Source organism: Leucoraja erinacea, chromosome 5 (assembly GCF_028641065.1).
Source record: "Leucoraja erinacea ecotype New England chromosome 5, Leri_hhj_1, whole genome shotgun sequence".
In the NCBI taxonomy this organism is placed as follows: Eukaryota; Metazoa; Chordata; class Chondrichthyes; order Rajiformes; family Rajidae; genus Leucoraja; species Leucoraja erinaceus.
Genome location: NC_073381.1, coordinates 63,512,861 through 63,535,042, shown reverse-complemented (window position 1 = coordinate 63,535,042; position 22,182 = coordinate 63,512,861). Strand labels below are relative to the sequence as shown.

Below are 22,182 nucleotides of genomic sequence, written 5' to 3'. Positions count from 1 at the left end.
CTCCTCTCCGCCTCCGTGCAGCTGAGATACCACACAGAGATGCCATATGTTAATATGCTCTCTGTGGTGCAGCGGTAGAACGTTGTCAGCAGTTGTTGGGGCAGACCAGTCTTTTTTAATGTCCTCAGGAAGAACAGTCGTTGCTGTGCCTTCTTGACCAGCGCAGCGGTGTTGGTGGACCATGTGAGGTCCTCTGAAATGTGAGTGCCCAGAAACTTAAAGCTGGGCACTCTCTCCACACTTTCCCCGTAAATGGAGATTGGGGCGTATTCTCCATTATGGGACCTCCTGAAGTCAATAATCAGCTCCTTGGTCTTGGAGGTGTTTAGTGACAAGTTGTTACGTGTGCACCAGTCCGCCAGGTTTTGCACCTCCGCTCTGTATTTTGTTTCATCACCGTTGATGATCAGCCCAATCACTGTTGTGTCGTCTGCAAACTTGTAGGTCTCCTTTGCACGTCGGTGTTTCTGTCTTTCTCCACTCATTGTTGGCCCTATCTGTCACCACCCCCACCTACACTCCTCTGCTTCCCGGCCATGTGCGTGACCCCTTCCCTCCCCTCTCCAGCTCCTCGCCCATTGCACCGGGCATGGGGGCTTTGCACTGTCTTCACGTCGGTGATGCCAGCAGGTCAGTGCCAGTCGCCCCGGGGCAGTCGCAGGGGGTCGGGACGGGACTGGAGTTGGGAAGGAAAGGTGGGGGGGGGGGGGGGGGGGGGGGGGGGGATGGGTGGGTTAGGTTAGCAGGAGAGTGGGGTTGTTTGCAGTTGACTGCCACAAAATGGGCCGCCGCCAACCAAGCCACCCGTCCACATCCACACGCTTGGTGGACCAGCAGCTGAGACTGCGCACTGTACCGCCCTTGCCCCCTCCCTCTGAAACTGCAAATAACCCCACTCACCTGCTCACCTATTCCACCCATCCCCCCCACCTTTCCCTCCCCACTCCAGTCCAACCACGCCCCGACCCCCTGGGAAACTGAAGGGAGCGACAATCAACTGGGGGGGGTGGGTCAGGTTAAACAGCTGTGCATGGAGCCCGCCACTGGAGTCGTGTATGACTGCCTGGGCAGCCTGAGGGTGGCAGATGCACCCTGCCTGTGGAATGGCCACGGAGAGACTGCGGGGGGAGTACCTCACTCTGACTGTGATGGGGAGAGTCAGAGGCGCACGCACACACACACACACACACACACACACACACACACACACACACACACACACACACACACACACACACACACACACACACACACACACACAGTGTGGAGTTCCTCTGACTGACTGACTGTCTGTGTGTGGGTGTGGGGGGTGGGACAGAGAGAGAGAGAGACACACACACACACAGGCAGCGTGGAGTACCTTTAACTGTGTGTGGGAGAGAGAGACAGAGGCACACACACACACACAACGGGCAGTGTGTAGGGGAGAGAGAGACACAGAGACAGTGTGGACCTCTGACTGTGTAGGAAGGAGAGAGGGGGAGAGAGACAGAGAGAGACGCACAGAGGCAGTGTGATGTATTTCGGCATGACTGGGGGAAGAGAAAGAGCACACAGGACCTAGGTCTATCTGTGTGTGTGGGAGGGTCTTATTGTGTGTGGGGGGAGAAAGGAAGAGGTGGGGGGGAGACGTATATACACACAAAAAGCAGAGTTTTACTGACTATGTGGGAGACACAGATGGACTGAGCACTTACTGTACTTACTGTGTGTGGGAGAGGGGGAGAAAGAGACGTACACTCACAGAAGCAGAGTCTCTCAGCCTGTGTGAGAGGGAGGGAGGGAGAGAGAGAGACATACACAAGTTGGATGTGAAATTTCACCTGCTTGTTTCAGTGACAGGCACCTGCCGCCAGTAAATGAAGACACCCCCCATCTGTCTCCCCCTCCTGTCCTGCCCACTCTCTCTCCACCACCCCCCCCCCCCCCCCCCCCCCCCCCTTTTTCCACACAACTCCAGTCCCGTCCCGACCCCATGGGAAACTGAAGGGAGCGACAATCTGCTGCTGCCTGCCCGCTGAGTTAAAGAGTTCCCACGGTAGACTCACGATACACTAAAGTAACTCACGGGCCACTACGTTCTTACAACGAGTTTAAATGTTTCAATTCTTAACCACAAGAGTAAAATTGACGCGTGGAAAACTTTAAACATGTTTGATTTTTTTTCAAGAGTTGACAAGTTTCACAGGTACCTGCCGTTAGCGCCACGAGTCTCTAAGTTGCGTCCACGAGTTCTGTACATTAATCACACGTTATTACCACGAGTTTTCACTCGGGGTACCTCTTGTGTCAACTCGCAATGTGAGACAGCCCTTTAAGTCTACCGTTGCAGCACTGTGCCTCCCGTTCTTCTCCATGTCATTAAGTTTACTTGTAAACATACTGTACATGGTGGAAATCTGAAATACCATCTGAAAATGTTGAAATCCATCAGCATGTCAGGGAGGTGTGTGTGTGGAAAGGAATCATCAACATGAAACATTGTTTTAATTGACACGGATATGACCTGACTCTGGGTATTTCCAGCATTTTCTGTTTTTATCTCTGGTGCATTTCTCTAATATATTCCAATGCCACAATGCCCTTATCACCTTGTTGTAAAATGTTTATGCCTTTACTGAGCCTCACTGGTAACAAACAAACAGCATTAAGACATAGCCTGCGTGCGCTGTTTGGCAACCTGGCCCTCAAAATATAAAAATTGAACTTTGTTCTGTTGTGTGGTATAATCCGATTGCACGTATCAATTTAGAAAGTTCTTCATTAATTATCTATAATAAATTATTAAATATTTCAAAAGTTACTGAAAGCAATGCTGTAATAAAGATATCTCCTTAAGTTGCAGCATAGCTTTGAGGAAAATGTTTAATGTTGGCTTTGGCTCAATAGTTTTCATTTAAATACAATAGTCTGCCGTTATCATGTGCAGGTTTTGGCACTAGTGGTGGCGTGGTGAGTGGTAGTCTGTGCTGTTAACTCTTATTTCCAGGGATTCAGGTTTAACCTTGAAGTCAGGTGTTAACATTCTGTCCAACATCAGCCTGGCCACTTCTCCATCACTCACATTAGAAATTGAGGAGGTGGAGAAGCTATTCAGGAGACAGAAAATGCCGGAAATCCCCAAGACTGGACAATGATCCCTCCTCTATCCTCAAGCTCTGGCCAAACAACTGGCACCAGTCTACACATACATTTTCAGCCAGTCCCTGCAAACCTGCACTGTCCCTGCCTGCTTCAAAGACTTGTGTCGGCCCGCCTGAAAAATATTACAAACCCCCTCCCTGTAGGACCCCATGCAGTTTGCATACCGGGCCAATAGATCTGTGGATGATGCAGTCAACCTAGGCCTGCACTTCATCCTCCAGCACCTGGACCACCAGGGGACTTATTTTGTTTGTGGATTTTAGCTCTGCATTCAACACCATTGTGCCAGAGCAACTACACTCCGAACTCTCCCAGTTGACTGTGCCTGAACCCCTCTGTCAGTGGATCACTAACTTCCTGACAGACAGGAAGCAGCATGTGAGGCTGGGAAAGCACATCTCGGACCCACAGACCCTCAGCATAGGTGCACCGCAAGGTTGCGTACTCTCCCCTCTCCTTTACTCTCTCTATACCAAGGACCGTACCGCCACTGACTCCTCTGTCAAGTTTCTCAAGTTTGCAGATGACACAACCCTGATTGGACTGATCCAGGATGGGGAAGAATCTGTCTACAGACAGGAAGTGACATGGAAGTGACATGGAACCCGCTGTCAAAACATAGAGGGGACCGGGGGACAGGGGGACACAATTTATTGGCGGCCACGAGCGCATGCACACACTCACACACACACACGCGAGGCATCGGAAGCTTCAGCCGTGCGTCCTGTGAACGGTAATTAGCTCCGGATTCTTCCAGTTTCCAGCCCCGCGACGTGGATGCTTCTACTACGGGGCCGTTACCGTTAGCATGTGTCAATTACTGCAGATCTGTACCACAGATTTAACAAACACCGGACATCATGCTGGACAACATAATATAGGACAGGACACTTTCAAGCTGCTTGTCCTGTCGTATATTATGTTGTCCACTGTCCAGCATGATGTCCAATGTTTTTTTAAATCTGTGGAACTCATGGACGTTTACCTAGTGACTCTTGAGTCAACCGTGGGTTTGGCCTGAGTGCCAGAAATGAAATGTTGAAGATTAGTCATCCCCGGAGAACTTGGATAGGTGACGTTTTGGGTCGAGACCCTTCTTCAAACTTTAGACCCTTCTTTCACCCCAAACGTTACCTGTCCATGTTCTCCACAGATACTGCCTGACACGTTGAGTTACTCCAGCACTTTGTATTTTTTCGTAAGCCAGCTTCTGTAGTTCCTTGTGTTCCAAAATGTAATGCTTTATAAATGTACAGAGATGCTGCCTGTCCCGCGGAGTTACTCCAGCACTTTGCGTCTGTCTCCCTGGAGACCTCGTTTCCCATGCAATGTAACATCTACCGTGCATACATTGCCAACTGTTGTTTTGGCAGCAGCAACATAATCTCCTGGTTAGTACATTCAGTGTTGCTGAGGCCTAGTTTATGTAGAGACAAGAAACTGCAGATGCTGGAATCATTATCATAAAACACACACCAAGTGTTGGAGGAACTCACACAGCGCTGGAGTAACTCAGTGGGACAGGCAGCATCAGCGGAGGGAATGGACAGACGTTTATTTGGCTCGAAAAGAAGGGACCCGTTCCGAAAAGTTGCCGATCCATTCCCTCCACAGATGCTGCCTGACCCGCTGGCTTACTTCGACACTTCGTGAGTTCATGTCATAGGAGCAGATTTAGGCCATTCGGCCCATCGAGTTGCTCCAACACTTTGTGTTTCGCTCAACATGCCAGCATCTGTGGTCCCCCATGTCTCCATTTGACAGCTGGAAGAACTCAGCGGGTCATGGAGTCTGAAGAAGGACCCTGACCCGAAACCTCACCTGCCTGTTTCCTTCCACCGATTACATGTAGTCACTTTTCGATAAAACCCCACCACCCTAGTTATTCCAAGTCCATTTAATTCTGCGTGTCTCCATTTCATTCATTAAGTCGCTGATAATGTCACATCGTTCGTTTTCGGTCGATACAACGGAACAGTCTGAAGAAGGGCATTTTGTGTTTTTTTGAATAATATTAACGGGAGATAGACAATAGACAATGTCATTAAAACTCAGATGCGTAGAGGCATTTAACACACCATTCCATTCCTCTGACACGAAAACTATGTGACACAATTAAGGATGCAGGAATGGGATAGCAGTTAACAGTCACATAGACAGTTAGCACATCATTTTTTGTGAGTCAGAGATGAACGAACAACTCGAATCGAACGTCTCGACTTGAAACGAATGACTATTTATTAAACCCGACATACCTTACAAAGCTTATAACGTGAGGGGAACTGTCCGCTGGACGCCCACATCTGCTCGAAGTGCCGAAGGGCCTTATTCTATTTCGGATTAGCAACTAGGTATTGCTGGAATCCATGTCAATGGATGTGGATATGGATAAACAGCAGCGAGAAGACAGAGCCACTCTTAACTCCATAAAATCATCACATTTCTTAGGGGTATAGAGATTCAGCGAATTTGAAACAACACGATTAGTAATTAGTAACTGAGAAACAAAACACTTTGGGCATATTGAGCAATGTATTGAATTACGGAGTCAGTTTGCTTTTCAAAATATTGATATCAAATCCCCCGTATAAAAACTTGACTTGCGCATTTTTTTTACCCTTCAATCACCAACCCTTTCTCGCACACACACACACACACACACACGCACACATGTTTATCGTGCAAATCAAGGGGTAGACTTCATAAAGAAATTTGATTTTCAAATACAAAACAATTTGTGGATAAAACGTTTTTAAGTCTGGCTGTGGCAGATTTGACAATCCGGAGTCGTCTTCCAGAGGGAAGTGATTCAAAGAGTTTGTGGCCAGGGTGAGAGGGGTCAGAGATGATCTTGCCCGCTCGCTTCCTGGCCCTTGCAGTGTACAGTTCATCAATGGAGGGAAGGTTGCAGCCAATAACCTTCTGTGCTGATCAGACGATTCGCTACAGCCTCCAGGTGTCGTGCTTGGTGGCTGAGCCAAACCAGACCATGATGGAGAAGGTGAGAACAGATTCTACGATGGCCGTGTAGAATTGGACCATCATTGCCTGTGGCAGATTGTGCTTCCTCAGCTGCCGCAGGAAGTACATCCTCTGTTGTGCCTTTTTGAATGTTGTTCTGCTTGCCTTGTTGCCAACCATTTCACAGTTCCTATTTAAAATATGTTGTGTTTTTTTTACAGATGGTTCTTCGGAGGAATTAAACGAATAGATGCAGAGAAACAATTGTTGATGGCAGGAAATGGGAATGGCTCCTTCATTATCAGAGAAAGTGAAAGCAAGATGGGTGACTTCTCACTCTCAGGTAATACCATGACGGTTTCTTAACCTTCTAACTTTTTTTGTTCATGGCTCTTTAGGAATCTTGTTCATTATCTGTCGTCTGGTTTGAAACGCATGCATGGATATTACCCTTGTTGTTCAGAAGTAGCCCTGCTAAATTCATTTCAAATTTCTTTTTGCCAGTCTATCTGCGCAGGGTCTAATTGATTCACTATTCTGCTGTTTTACTCTTTTAGGAAAGAAATTTTAATCCCAAACTTATAATCATTAACTACATGACCATGATACACGGTGAAGAGGGGTCTCGACCCGAAAGATCCAACTGAAGAAGTGTCACCCATTCCTTCTCTCCAGAGATGCTGCTGCCTGTCCCACTGAGTTACTCCAGCATTGTGTGTCTATCTTATTCATACATGGACAATATATATAGTTCTAATGCATCCTTCACGTTTATCTCATCCTTTGCCATTGCTGTTGCGATTGGTGTACAGATTGAATCAAAAAAAGATCTGAGATTGATGTTCCAAAGGAGTGCGAAGCATTGAGTCATATAGCTGTCCACATGGAAGTTGGCCCTTCGGCTCAATGTCCATGTTGATCAAATTGACATTCTAGGCTAGGCCTATTTACCTGCATTTGGTGCATATGCCTCCGACCCCTCAGAATTGTACCTGCTTCTATAGCTTCGTCTGACAGCTCATTTAAGATACAGACTATAATTTGAATGAAAAGGTTTTCCCTGAGATCCCTCTTTAATCTCTTCCCTCTCATCTTAAGCTAATGTCCCCTAGTTTTAAAATCCTCTACTCTGAGAAAAAGTGTTCACTTTATCCATGCCCATCATGATATTTACACTTAAATAAAGCCACCACTCAGCATCCTATGTTCCAAATAATTCACAGCCTATCTAGCCTCTCCCTATAACCCAAGCCTGCATGCCCATGTAACATTCTGGTGAAAAAAGAAAGAAGCGAAGAAATACATTATTTTACAACACTTTTTAAGGCAGCAGTGTGGGAAAATTAATATAGATTTTGAGACTGCAAAGTTCACCCACATTGAACAAAGCAGTTTGCATTGAGCAAATAAAATAATTGATCTATTTGCAAATCACTTTTGGAATCTGTTGAGAAAAAGCATGGATCTGATCACGTCTACAGAAAGTTATACAGTCCTTGATCTTAGTCAGTGTTTCAGTGTCTATTTAATTATCCATTTTGATATTTATTCCTTTATTCAAATTTTATTCTTGCATATATTCATATTGATATTTATTCCTTTATTCAAATTTTATTCTTGCATATATTCAGTTCAGCCCCATCTGAGTATGTTTTATTTTAATGTTCAATTATTCTGGGAACATTTCCCCCAATTTATTTACTTTTCATTTTGTGTGTGTTGTCCAAGTTACACAAAGTGAAACTTCTAATTGTAGACGGGCTAATTTCTTAACAAAAGTATTATTTTTCAAATTTCATTCAATGTAAAATGGTTTCAATTAATCTATCTTTGGTCCACTCACTGTAATTCTAGAATATGGGTGGAAAATAAGAATGTTTTGCTGAAATATTTAACCCAGATAAATTTGAATAGCTTCTTTTTGAGGTGTTCGTTTGAGTTGAGATCAGAGGTGAAATATTTTTGCTTAAATAAATCCTGGACTGTAAGGAATGATTGTGAATGATAATGATTTTGTTTAATGAAATCCTGAATTGTGAGGAGCAATTTAATTTATTTCAGGAACCAAATCAATCTTTCACATATCAAACTACTTTTTTTTTATTTTCTATATTGTTTGCATTACACGTCCTGAGAGATAAGATGCGAAAGACAGAACTAAACAAAAAAATCAACATACTATTTTATCTTCCAATTGACTGGAATAGACCATTTGATGGATTTAATAGTTATCCGAAATGACTATCCCATGATTATTTGGACTGTAGGCCTACTTTAGACAAAAGCAGACAATAGACAATAGTTACAGGAGTAGGCCATTCAGACCTTCGAACCATTAGCTGTGATCATGGCTGATCATCCACAATCAGTACCCCATTCATGTATTTTCCCCATATCCCTTGACTCCGCTATCTTTAAGAGGTCTGTCTAACTCTCTCTTGAAAGGTATCCTGGGAATTGGCCTCCACTGCCTTCCGAGACAGAGAATTCCACCGATTCACAACCGGGTAAAAAAGTTTCTCCGTTTTACATGGCCTACCCCTTTTTCTTAAACTGTGGCCCCTGGTTCTGGACTCCCCCAACATTGGGACCATGTTTCCTGCCACTAGCATGTCTAATGCCTTAATAATCTTATATGTTTCAATGCGATCCCCTTTCATTCTAAATTCCAGTGTATACAAGCACAGTCGCTTCATTCAATCAACATATGACAGTCCCGGGAATTAACCTCGTGAACCTATGCTGCAATCCCTCAATGGCACGAATGTCCTTCCTCAAATTTGGAGACCAAAACTGCACACAATACTCCATGTGTGGTCTCACTAGGGCCCTGTACAAGGACCTATTTCCTCCTATACTCAATTTCTCTTGTTATGAAGGCCAACATGCCATTTGCTTTCTTCACGGCCTGCTGTACCTGCATGCTTACTTCCAGTGACTGATGAACAAGGACCCTCAGATCTTGTAGTACTTCCCCTTTTCCAAACAACACCATTCAGATAATAATCTGCCTTCCTGTTCTTGCTACCAAAGTGGATAACCTCACATTTATCCACATTAAACTGCATCTGCCATGAATCTGGCCACTCACCCAAGCTGTCCAAGTTACCCTGTATTTTCTCTCATAGCATCCCCCTCACAGTTCACACTGCCACCCAGCATTGTGTCATCTGTAAATTTGCAAATGTTACTTTTAATCCCTTCAGCTAAATCATTGATGTATATTGTAAATATCTGCGGTCCCAACACCGAGCCTTGTGATACCCCACTAGTCACTGCCTGCCATTCTGAAAGGGACGCGTTAATCCCTACTCTTTGTTTCCTGTCTGCCAACCAATTTTCTATCCATGTCAGACCCTACCCCCAATACCATGTGTTCTAATTTTGCCCACGCTTTTTACAAGCATATGGTGCAGCACAACTGTAGAAATCAAATGTTTCAGAATCAGGTGACGGGTGGCCAAGAACATTAAATAAGTATATCTCCCTCAATCTCCTTTTTTTTCTACTTTGTTTCTTTCTCTTTTTCTCCCTATTTCTTATTTTCTATTTCTCTCTCTTCTCTATTCTTCTGTACTGTTTCGTGTACTTCTCTCTTCTTTCGTGCTACCTTACTATCTCACGCACCAATCTCTATGATAATCTCTCTTTTTCTACTCTTTTCTTCCTTACTCCTGTTGTTATTAAATTAAAAATAAGAAGTTGTATATGAAATGTAATATGTCAATATGTATTAGGTACTGTGGTACCACATTATTGTACTTACTTCTAACCAAAAAACAAACAAATAAATAAATAAATAGATAAATGAAATAATTTTGCCCACTAATCTCCTATGTGGGACCTTATCAAATGCTTTCTGAACGTCCAGGTACACCACATCCACTGGCTCTCCCTTGTCCATTTTCCTAGTTACATCCTCAAAAAATTCCAGATTTGTCAAGCATGATTTCCCCTTCGTAAATCCATGATGACTCAGACCGATCCTGTTACTGCTTTCCAAATGTGCCGCTACGTCATCTTTTATAATTGACGCCAGCATCTTCCCCACCACCAATGTCAGGCTAACTGGTCTATAATTCCCTGTTTTCTTTCTCCCACCTTTTTTAAAAAAGTTACACGACTAAATGCAGAATTGCCTTCTCCCCGTATGCTCCAGTACAAGCTGCTCTTAGAATCCATCTCGGAGGCATTCCACAAACTCCCTTTCTTGGGGTTCAGTACCAACCTGATTTTCACAGTCCATCTGCATGTTGAAATCTCCCATAACAACCATAGCATTACCTTAGCGCATGTCTCTGTAATTCTACAACATCATACTTGCCAATTTCTAACTGGGCCTCAAGCTCATCCACTTTATTTCTTATACGTCTTGCATTTATATATAATACTTTTAATCCATTACTCCCCTAACCTTTCACATCGATTCCTATTTCACTTTGCCATACTCTCTTATCCCATCCTGAGCTTTCTGCCCTGTTAATTCTGGTGTATTTTTTAAACTTTTCCTATACCCTTTCTCTTTCCCTTTAACTTCATCCTTGTATTTCCAGTTTGTCTCCCCCCCCACACCACTATTTTAGGCATGCAGATGCTTTCTGAACTAGTTCTACATGTTCAGATTCAGATTAGTTTATTGTCACAAACACTTACACCAGGGTGCAATAAAATTCCATATGCACATGAAGTTTACAGAGGAAGTGGGATAGGCAGTAAATATAAATATAACAATACATGCAACGACAAATGTAAAACAGCAGGATGGTGCAAGATTGTACCACAAAATAATTCAAACGAGTGCAAAAATGTTTAAAGTACAATAACAGAATAACCATACCAAATAGAGTTAAGAGTAGGAGTAAAGTGGTTGTTAAAGGTAGTTGGTTCAGGAGTCTGGAAGCAGTGGGGAAGAACTGCTCTTAAATCTGGACATCCGGTTTCCTTAATCATGGCCTGATAACAGCAAAAAAACTAATACTCAAATTTTGGAAACTTACATCTATCCCTACTCTTAAAATGTGGATTACAAACATGTCTGAGATGCTACATCTTGAAAATATTAGACTTGTCTTAGCAGAAAAACCAGATCATTTTTCGAAGACATGGACACCATTCATTGATTTATTACAAGGATAGTATGATACAACACAACTTTGGAGTTAAATCTAATTACAGGTTGGGTGATGGGTGGGGAGGGATGCAAAGTTGGTATATCACCACTTTTATCTTTCTTTCTCTTTTTTGTCTTTTTATTTTTCTTATTTTTTTATTTTCCCTTCTTCTTTCTTTCATTTACTCACTCTTTGGCTATACCACTTTGGTAGTCTAGGGGTTCTATCTTTGCACATTTCACTTTTTCTCTTTGTTGCTTTTTCTCCTTTCTTTTCTTCTAAAAGTTAAAATTGAAGATGTATAATAACTGTATTATTTCATATGCCGTTGGTTATATTTTTGTACATTTGCTTCTAATAAAAAAAAATCAAAAAAGAAAACAAAAAAAAACTGGACATCCAAACTCTCTCTGAAAAGGTAGAAGAGAGAAGAGGGAATGACGAGGGTGGCAGACATGATTAACGATACTTCCAGCCTTCCCAATGCAATGTAGCATGAAGATGAACAGGATTAAAAGAGGTGACAAGCCTGAGATAGACTGGGCTGTGTTTACCACTATCTGCAGGTTCAGGTGGTTAAGACAAGAGCAATTGTTATGTCAGGATGAAATGCATTTTAGAAATTCAAGAGAACCATCATGGGCACATTGAATCCTCTTTAGCCGAAAATACTTAGATGCCTAAAAAAGTAATTATGTTGATGCATTATCTTGATCACCACATCAATGTCAAGAGAGCAGTTTAGGTTGCTGGTAGTGTGGATGTCTCGGAACCTGAAGCTGTTGTTCATCTTTACAGCAGCTGCATGGCTGAAGATAGTGTTGTGTTCTTGCCCTCCCATCCTTTGGCCAACAATCTACAAGGTGCTGCCATGTATTCCTACTCTTTACTCTACCTGATTTGGTTGTTCCATTATTGTATTTTATTATTTTTGCACTTGTTTCGATTCCTTTGAAGTATAATCAAGATTCAAGATTCAAGAGAGTTTATTGTCATGTGTCCCAGATAGGCCAATGAAATTCTTGCTTTGCTTCAGCACAACAGAATATAGTAGGCATAAATAAATACAGAACAGAACTGATCAATGTGACCATATACCATTGAAAAAATATATATACACACATAAATAAGCAGATAAAGTGCAATGGGCTATTAATGATCAGAGTTTTGTTTGAGTTGAATTTAATAGCCTGATGGCTGTGGGGAAGCAGCTATTCCTGAACCTGGATGTTGCCGATTTCAGGCTCCTGTACCTGCTACCTGAAGGCAGCGTGGAGATGAGTGAGTGGTCAGGATGGTGTGGGTCCTTGATGATGCTGACAGCCTTTTTGAGGCAGCGACTGCAATAGATCCCCTCGACGGTGGGGAGGTCAGAGCTGATGATGGACTGGGCAGTGTTTACAACTTTTTGCAGTCTTTTACGCTCCTGGGTGCTCAAGTTGCCAAACCAAGCCACGGTGCAACCGGTCAGCATGATCTCTACTGTGGAAGTTCGAGAGAATCCTCCTTGACATACCGACTCTCCGTAATCTTCTCAGGAAGCAGAGGCACTGATGTGCTTTCTTTATAATTGCATCCGTGTTCTCGGACCAGGAGAGATCTTCAGAGATATGCACGGCCAGGAATTTGAAGCTCTTGACCCTCTCCACCATCGACCCGTTAATATAAACGGGACTATGGGTCCACATCCTACCCCTTCCAAAGTCCACAATCAGTTCCTTGGTTTTTCTGGTGTTGAGAGCCAGGTTATTGTGCTGGCATCATTTGGTCAAACGGTCGATCTCCCTTCTACACTCTGACTCATCTCCATCAGTGATACGTCCCACAACAGTGGAGTTCGCACTATGTCCGGCTGCGCAGTCATGAGTATAGAGTGAGTACAGCAGGGGGCTGAGCACGCAGCCTTGAGGTGCTCCCATGCTGATTGTTATCGAGCCTGACACATTTCCACCAATATGGACAGACTGTGGTCTGTGAATGTGGAAGTCGAGGATCCAATTGCAGAGAGATGCGCAGAGACCCAGTTCTGAGAGTTTGGTAACCAGCTTGGAGGGGATGATTGTGTTAAATGCCGAGCTGTAGTCAGTGAATAACAGCCTGACACATGAGTTTTTGTTGTCCAAGTGGTCCAGAGCGGAGTGGAGAGCCAGCAAGATCGCTTTCCACCGTTGATCTGTTTTGGCGGTAAGCGAAATGCAGTGAGTCCAGGTTTTCTTGTGCCATTCTGCTTAATCTTTTATCTTGCTGAGGATGAGGGCAAGACTGTTGGCCTATCGCCATGGCATGAGGTTTTTTTTATGTTTTTCTGTACTCTTTCTAATCATTGTAGTTGAGCCGGTTGACAACAGTGGCATCTATGGTGAACTCAAGGATCTAGTTGGCGTTGTACTTATCCACACGGCCATGGTGTATAGAGCGTAGAGCGAAGGACTGATAACATAAGCCTGAGGGACATCAGTATTGAGGGTCAGGGTGGAGGAAATGTTATAAACAATACTATCTGACTAAAGCCTGGAGTCCCCAAGGTCAGGCCCAGAACTTTATAGATGATAGTCTGTATTATAGAATAGAATAGAATAGAATAGAATAGAATGCAATTTATTGTCATTCAAACCTAGGTTTGAACAAAATATCATTTCTACAGTTTTTTACATTACAAAACAATGCAAGACCCACACTTATGGTGTTGAAGGCAAAGCTGTCATCAACGAATCACCTCTTGACACAAGCATTCTTATTGTTTAGGTGACCAGGGCTCAATGTGGTGTATGAGAGATATGTAAAAGAAAGTTGTAATGTAATATAATGGCAGATGAGCATCTTCAACACTTATCTTCAATCTTAGTGGGCATCAGTTATATTTAGTTAGATGGAAAGCTGTACTTTTATTCGACTGGATACTGCCTATCACAAAAAGCTTTTTAAAGCCAATGGTCTCTGCATTCAATATACCTGTAATGATGTCTGTTGTCGAGCAAAAATGTTGATGGCAAAATTATGTTATACTGCTCTGAGTTATGTTTGTCCTTTGGCTATTACAACCCCGCCGGGTTTTCCTAGCTTTGTTTGTTCCTCAGTAGTATGATTGACGGGGACTTTGAGCAGTTCCAAGACCAGTACTCAGGTAGAGATGATGTAGGTGTTCTCCTTCTGGGCCCTTATAACTCTCTGCACCACCATACTGATCCTTTCCAGCCACTGGCGTCCCTACCACCTGATTACCCCACCTGACAAAACTCTTTATAGGCCTGTGATCACTAGATTTTACTGCATATTTCTTCACTTTGAAAGGGTGTGCAGTCATCATCTATCACAAACTCCAGTCTATTGTTATGATAGAATGAGTCTTACACTGTGATGTGCTGTGACATATGTCTGAAATGGAAAGAATTACCTTCCCTTAATGATTTAAAGTTTTAGAATATTATAAATAAAGCATTTCTTAACAACAGTTCTCTTTACTGCTTGTGGCTGCAGCAATCCAAAATTAGTTTTGGGACTTGAGTACATTTGTATAAATACATTCACAGTACTTTTTTTTTTAAAGTTGTAGAATGCACACAGCTGTGATCTTTATACGGAAATCAATTTATCAGGTCACACATATAGAAGAAAGAATAATATTGATCTGATAATTCAATCAACTTTTGAATGTCAATTAAAGCTTTAATATTCAAGCTCATGCTTTATTCTTCATTATTGTTAATATTTCTCAAGTGAGTTTGATGGGCAACAGTGTAAGGTCTTCAGTTTGCAAAGCTACATTACCTCTGCTGAAATTTCTGCTCAGAAACATGGAATTGATTACGCACATCTATGGAGCACTCTTGCAGTTTAATTTCAAACAGAATAAAATTGATTAGCTTCAGGGTGTTCGTTCTTTTTATCTGTTATGTTTCTGAAGGGTTGTTCCTTACCTTGCTTATCTTGCACTTTGAACGTTTTCATCCTGATAGATGTGAATAAATCTCTAGATTTTGAATAACATAAGTAATCAAATGTGATTTTCTCTTCATAATTTTAGAATATTTTAGTAACCATGATGGAGGCGGATTGATAAAGTTAAAGCACGTGGAATGGGGGTAATATTTTGATATGCAGTGTGAATTAATTATTGAACAGTATAGGGACCAATGCTTGATCTCCAGTATTTATAATCTAGACAAGCAACTTGTCTGAGGTATGAAATGTCTTCAAGTTTGCTGATGATACCAAACTTGTGAATATGGAGGAGGGTGTAAAAGGTTTTCAAGGGGATCTTTGACAAGTTGGATGAGTGGGCAAGAATATGGCAAATGGAATATAATGTGGAAAATGGGAGAACATCCATTATGTACAAATAACGGACACTTAGTGAGAGAATGGGTTGTTTTGATGATCAAAATGACCCAGGCGTGTTTGTAGAAAAGGCACCAAAGGTCAACTTGCAGATATAGCAAGCAGTTAGGAGAACAAATGATGCAGTAGCCTTCTTACAAGAAAGTTTGATTACTGGAGTAAGAATGCCTAAAGGTAATTGTACAGAGCCTTGGTGTGATTGCACCTAGAGTATTGTGTTGAGTTTTGGTCTATTTAACTAAGTAAAGGAGGTACTTGCCATTGAAGAGTACAGTGAAAATTCACTAGACTCCTTCTGGGGATGGTAGCTTTGCTGAATGAGGAGATACAGATAAGACATCTTGAGAGTTTAGAAGGTAAGAGAACATCTCATCAAATCTTATAACTAGTATTTGACCAGTTGAAAGTCAGGAGGATGTTGGCCCTGACGGAAGATTCTAAGATCAGGAGACCAGTTTGAAATGAAGGATAGACCATTTATGACCAAAAGAAGAAGACATTTCTTCTGTCAGACGACCATGAACCTTTGAAATTCTCTACCCTGGAGGACTGCGGAGGTTTAGTCATTGTTTTCATTCAAAACAGAGATTGATAGATTTTTGGGAATCATGGCAAATGAGAATAGTGCTGGAAAATAGTACTAATTGAAGATGAATAATGAATGGCAGAGCTGGCTCATGTGGTCACAAGGTTTATAGCTCCTTTTTAATTTAATTTTAGTCATTAAGTTCATGCTAGGCATAATTGAATCTCAAAATCCTTCTTCAATACATTACATTCATTAAATCGTCCAACATTTCCCAACCATTATAGCTTCCTGAGTAACTGTCCTCAATCTTTCTAAGACAGCATTGCAATGATAATGGACATTAAAGTCAATAAATGTATGGGTTGAAATATCTACATGTTTACCCATTAAGCTGAGCTTTGCTTGTTTTATCCCCACATCTGTTTACTTACAAGTACTCCTCGAACCAGTGTCTCACTTCAAAAATGTTTCGGTTCCATGTAATATTGTATCCAATTCACTTTATTTAACATTATTTTTCAATGTGCTATCATAATCCTTTCTAGCAGTGTGTCGCAGATCATAATTACAGGCTGGTTAACTTTTTTGTCAAGTTGGATTTCGTCAATTACTGTAAATCCATTCTTGATGGTTAGCATTCTTTCCGCTAGAAATAGAGAATTAGAGTTTTCTTCCATCAAAATCTTCCGCAGTTTTAAATCCTTCCATAAAAACCTTTGTACGAGGGGGAACAACTTAATTTTCATCTCTATTATATGGAAGTCTTTTGCTGAAACGTTATCCTGGCATTATTTTCTGCATCAATGTTGAGCCTTAATTTGCTCCCTAAAATGTGCAGGCAAAATTGACTTAAGTACTCCGGCTGGTATCTGACCAATGGTGCTTAAAAGTCAGCAAATAGCATTGTTGTCCTGTTATTTAAAAAGCCAAGTCTGCATATTCAGTTTCTGTCATTATCCGAGACTTTTGTTTGCTTACGCATTGGTCTTCTGGTCCTGCATTCCCTTCAAATGCAAACCATTTAATTTGCATTGCATCCTCTAATTTATTTTACTGAAATGTATAGCTTGTTATGAAATGTATAACTTGTTACTGCCTGAAGAAGGGTCTCGATCTGAAACGTCACCCATTCCTTATCTCCGGAGATGCTGCCCTCCCGCTGAGTTACTCCAGCTTTTTGTGTCTATCTTCGGTTTAAACCAGCATCCCCAGTTCCTTTCTACACTTGTTACATCTGTATAATCAACTTTCTGTGTTTGAAGTGTGACTGTCCTACTCTTCACCTAGTACATACAAACACAGTGTCGCAGCAGGTAGAGCTGCTGCCTCACAGCGCCAGAGACCCGGGTTCGATCCCGACCTCGGGTGCTGTCTGTGTGGAGTTTGCACATTTTCCCTGTGACCACAGGGGTTTCCATTGGGTGCTTGCTATCCGCTATTTTATTTATTTTTTAACTAATATTAATAGATGCCTAAAAATCCATTCGAACAGTATGATATGTCCAGGTTAATTCATATCAAAGCCCCAGAGGCAATGAAACTTTGATTTAAATGGAGTGTTATCTCATTCACATTGTTATTGATCAACCATCACCACTTCTGTATAAAAACTGATTGAATAAAATGTATTTTGAATTATGTTTTGTTTATTTATTTTTTATGACCTAATTTGCAGTTCGTGATGGAGATACTGTGAAACATTATAAAATCAGACGGTTGGATGAAGGAGGCTTTTTCATTACAAGAAGATCAACATTTAAAACGTTGGCAGAAATGGTTTACAACTACATGCAGAAGCAAGATGGCTTGTGTACAAAGCTTGAGGCACCATGCCAGAAGGTAAGATAATATGCAAAATTAAAATTATTGCATCATTTATATAATTTTAATTTTCTGTAGTAGTACTAGGAGAATGTTTTTCTTTGTCACAAAGTTTTTTGAAGTTTTCAGATGAAATGTGTTCATTGAGCTGGTCAGTAAATTCCTAAAGGCTTTGGCTGTGTATTTTGTCAGGCAGGAGATATTTATGATATTTGTGTTCTAGTTGATAGTTTTGGTTCTGGTACACATACCACTTTTTCATTGGCACTTCAAGATGTAGAGCTCTTTACCCTGCATGGCACAAACACATCTCAAAGAAATGAAGCAAAAGTACACATTTTGGCCCTGGAGCCCATTTTGTTATAATCCTGGTTAATGTTTTTCCCGGATTGTCAATCATTGTGAAACTTAGCAGGCTTAGCAGGCTTCTGTGCCTCCCAACAGAACATAGTGACTGGATGGCAAACATTGTTTAACTGAGTAACTTGTTATGGGTCTTTACGAATAGCTCCATGTAGATGCAACTCTTGGTCCAATTCTCCATTTACTGTGCTGACCTAACAGCCAGCCTGCATTCTCTAATCTTGTTGTGGGACAATCATTCCTGTGTTAGTGCAGCAAGAAGTAATCATTAGAAGAACCTAGAACAGAGATGCTGTACTGGAGCAAAACAAGATACAAGATACAAGATACATTTATTTGCCACATGTACCAATTGGCACAGTGAAATGGGTGGTCGCCATACAGCCATACGAGTAATAAAGTGCACATAACACAAAATCTTAACACAAACATTCCCACAAAGCGGGATCAAAGTTTTCCACTATGAGGGAAAGCTCCAAAAAACACAAAACAAAACACTGGAGGAACTCAGGGGGCGAAGTAGCATCCATGGATGGAATGGGCGGATGATGTTTTGGGGTTGCGACACTTCTTCAGACTGATTGGTAGGAGAGAGAAAGCTGGAAAGAGAAGTTGTGTGTGTGGGGGGGGGGGGGGGGGGGGGGGGGGGGGGGTGGGGGTGGGGGTGGGGGGGGGGGGTCGCTGCCGCGGGGGGGGGGGTGGGGGGGGGGGGGGGGGGGAGGAGGAGGAGCTTCCTGTCAATTTCTTCGTCTTTGCCTCATCCTCCCATGATGAGGTTTACCACTCTAGTAAATCTGGTTTCACCCCGACTATCCGAGATGGATCCTTACAAACAGCCAGGTTTCTTTTGGCGGCAGGCAGTCCCCTCAAACAAAGTATGGTGAACTGAGCGTCTTCACAGCAGTTTTCAAATCTAAGCTCCCCGCTTTGTAGTGAAGACAAAATCAAGCTAAGTGGTTCTTCTAGATTTCATGATGTGGTTTCTTATGTTTTTTTTCATAAATTTGAAGATACTCATCACTAATTTCATGTGTGCTATTGAGAAGTAAAATATGTTGATCGTCTCTTTTTAAACTATCAGCTGGAAACGCCGGTAACAGTCGGATTATCCTACAACACTGTGGATCAATGGGAAATCCCTCGAACCTCTCTGAAATTAATAAAGAAATTGGGTGCTGGAACCTTTGGAGAAGTATGGCAAGGCGTTTGGAATGACAGAACGCAAGTTGCCATAAAGACACTAAAAACCGGTATGAACACTCATTTGATCAATAGCAATGCAGAGCTTGAGGTCAGGTTTCAAGTAGGATGTGTGTACTAGAGGAATGCTAATCAAGGTATTGAAAGCTAGTATAAGAGATAATAGCTTAGCAATGACTCCATGTGTGAAGCATCGTCCAGTATGGGGCAGGGCTCTTGAAGCTTTGTTATTAACTATGTGAGCAGGGTAGACCTTTCACATGCAAATAGTCACAAAGGGATTATCAAGGGTGGGAGGCGTGGAGTGGTTGAGAGAGGACCATGTGGATGACTTGGCAGAGAAGCAGAAGATATGAATCACAAGTGGAAGGTTGAGGAGAAATTTGGGGAAGGCAACAACTGGGGTTCCAAGGGGCACCGAGGAAATTGACCATGAGCTGTGCAGAGAAGTGAGGGTTTGTGGAAGGAGGGGAGTTACTCGGAGCAGTGGCAGTGATAGTATGGAGGGATTAAAATTGATACAAAGGAATGTAACTCAAGGAAAATCTCCTCAACAATGGACCACTTAAGTTTGGGCCTTTAAACTAATACCAAAACAAAGTGCCACCTTTTTGCTAAGACCTGTATCATTGTTATTTTGAGCTTAAAGTCAACGTACATATCAATGGGTTCCAGGAGTGTATGCGCCACATTCATGACTGACCTGAATGGAATATTTTTTACCGTACCGCCTGTGCTAACAATACCAAATCATATTTACCTACATGAGAGAAGTTCAAGGCCATTATGTCGAGATGTGAAGATGTAGGTAATGAATAAGTTAAATAGGGAGAAAGTATTATATTGTAATTTTGTAAAAATAATTAGTAACTGATAAAGAAACTTATGGACAGATAAGGACACAAGAGGCATATGGGAAATAGTTTGGAAGATTGGAAACAAAATTTAAGTCAATGATGCTGAATGATGCTATGTGCTTTGGACTTTTTTTTAGTTGGTCTATTATAAGTTATCTGGATTTGGAAACAGTGAAAAGTGTGTTGATTACATGAAACTACGACCATGGAAAGCTTTTAAGAGGCAGAAGAAACTCAAGATACATAGAAAACAGGAGTAGGAGTAAGCTGATGGTCCCTTGAGCCTGATCCACCAGTCAACAAGACTGTGGCTGAACCCATATTGGCCTCAATACCCTGAGCTTGTTGTCATGGAGAAGTATTCACAGTGGGAAAAAGCATGCGGATAACTAAAGGGGGGGAGACTGCACCTTGTATCACACCTGACAGGAGGCAATAAGAGAGACTGGGGAATGTAGGTGGTCAGTAATCACATTGGGGCAGGTGCTGTCCTATATTAAACTCCATTTGCCATTGGTCAGCCTGCTTGCCTCGCTGATCAAAATCACGTTGCAGCCCTTGATAACCGTCTTCACTGTCCACGATACCATCTATTTCAGTGCCACCTGCAGGCTTACTAATTATGCCCTGTACGTTCTCATGCAAATCATTGATAGAAATGACAAACAGCAATGGGGCCCAGCACCAATCCCTGAGGCACAGCACTAGTCACAAGCCTCCAGTCCGAAAAATACCCTTCAACCAGCACCTCTGCTTCCAACCATGAAGCCAATTCTGTATCCCATTATTATCCCCCCTTCCCTCCTACCTGATCCTCTAAGGGACCAACATTTACTTTAGTGAACTAAGGTATATACCTGTAGATCTTAACTTGTTTTAATATAATTTGCTAGTTTTCTCTTATACTCTATATTTTCCCATTCTCTGAATTTTTTTTTATTATTGATCGTTCATTTCTAAAAGATTTCTGGTCCTCTGGCCTACCACCACTATGTTTTCACACCATTGTATGGTGTTTCTTTCAATGTAGCACCATCCTACACTTCAGTAGATGCCCATGGAACGTGCATCATTTTTGTAGTCTTTCTTTGTAGCAGAATACGCATATTTTGAAAATTTGTGAAATGATTTCTTAAATATCTGTCACAGTTGATTCATTATCTTACCCTTTAATCTATTTTTCCATCTGCTTTCACCACCTCTGAGCCCCTACAAGTGTAATAACCTTTGTATAAGTCTAGCACACAGGTTTCTGACTCAAATTTCTTACCTTCAACTGAATTTGAAACTTTGCAATGCTGTGAAGAATCTTTCCTGGGGGATCCTTTATTATAAGATATCTAATTAATCTTGTATCCTTTTACAATACCAGACCTCAAATAGCCTGCTCCCTGGTCGGTTCCTCACTGTTTCACCATTCTGAATACACTTTGTGAGCTTGATAATTATTATTGTCCATGATTATTGCAGTATCTTCCTCACAAAACCCATATAAATGTTAATCTGTACTCTGCTCTACAATATAGTCACTGTTAGGGATGCTATGTAGTGCCCTCACTGGAGACTTCTTCCCCTAAGGCATCACAAAGTTTGTTAGGAGGGACAGTTCCTTCCCAGCTGTTATCAGGCAACGGAATCACCCTACCACAATCAGAGACCAGTGCTGAGTTACTAACTACCTCTTTTGTGACCCTCGGATTATCCTTGATGTCTTTGTCTTTGCTGGCTTTATCTTGCACCAAACATATTCCCTTATCATGTAAATATACATTATAAATGGCTTGATTGTAAACATGTATTGTCTTTCTGCTGACAGTATAGAACGCAACAAAAGCTTTTCACGGTACCTCGGTACACG

At 42.0% G+C, this 22,182-nt stretch overlaps 1 protein-coding gene across 1 annotated transcript in view; it reads left to right on the top strand.

The window, feature by feature from the left end:
• frk (fyn-related Src family tyrosine kinase) overlaps positions 1-22,182 on the top strand; it is a 114,595-nt gene that overhangs the window by 73,104 nt on the left and 19,309 nt on the right. Inside the window, exons 2-4 of the mRNA XM_055635779.1 lie at positions 6,327-6,448; positions 17,759-17,922; positions 19,349-19,517. Coding sequence (XP_055491754.1) covers positions 6,327-6,448; positions 17,759-17,922; positions 19,349-19,517 — 455 coding nt within the window. The remainder of the gene's footprint in view (positions 1-6,326; positions 6,449-17,758; positions 17,923-19,348; positions 19,518-22,182) is intronic.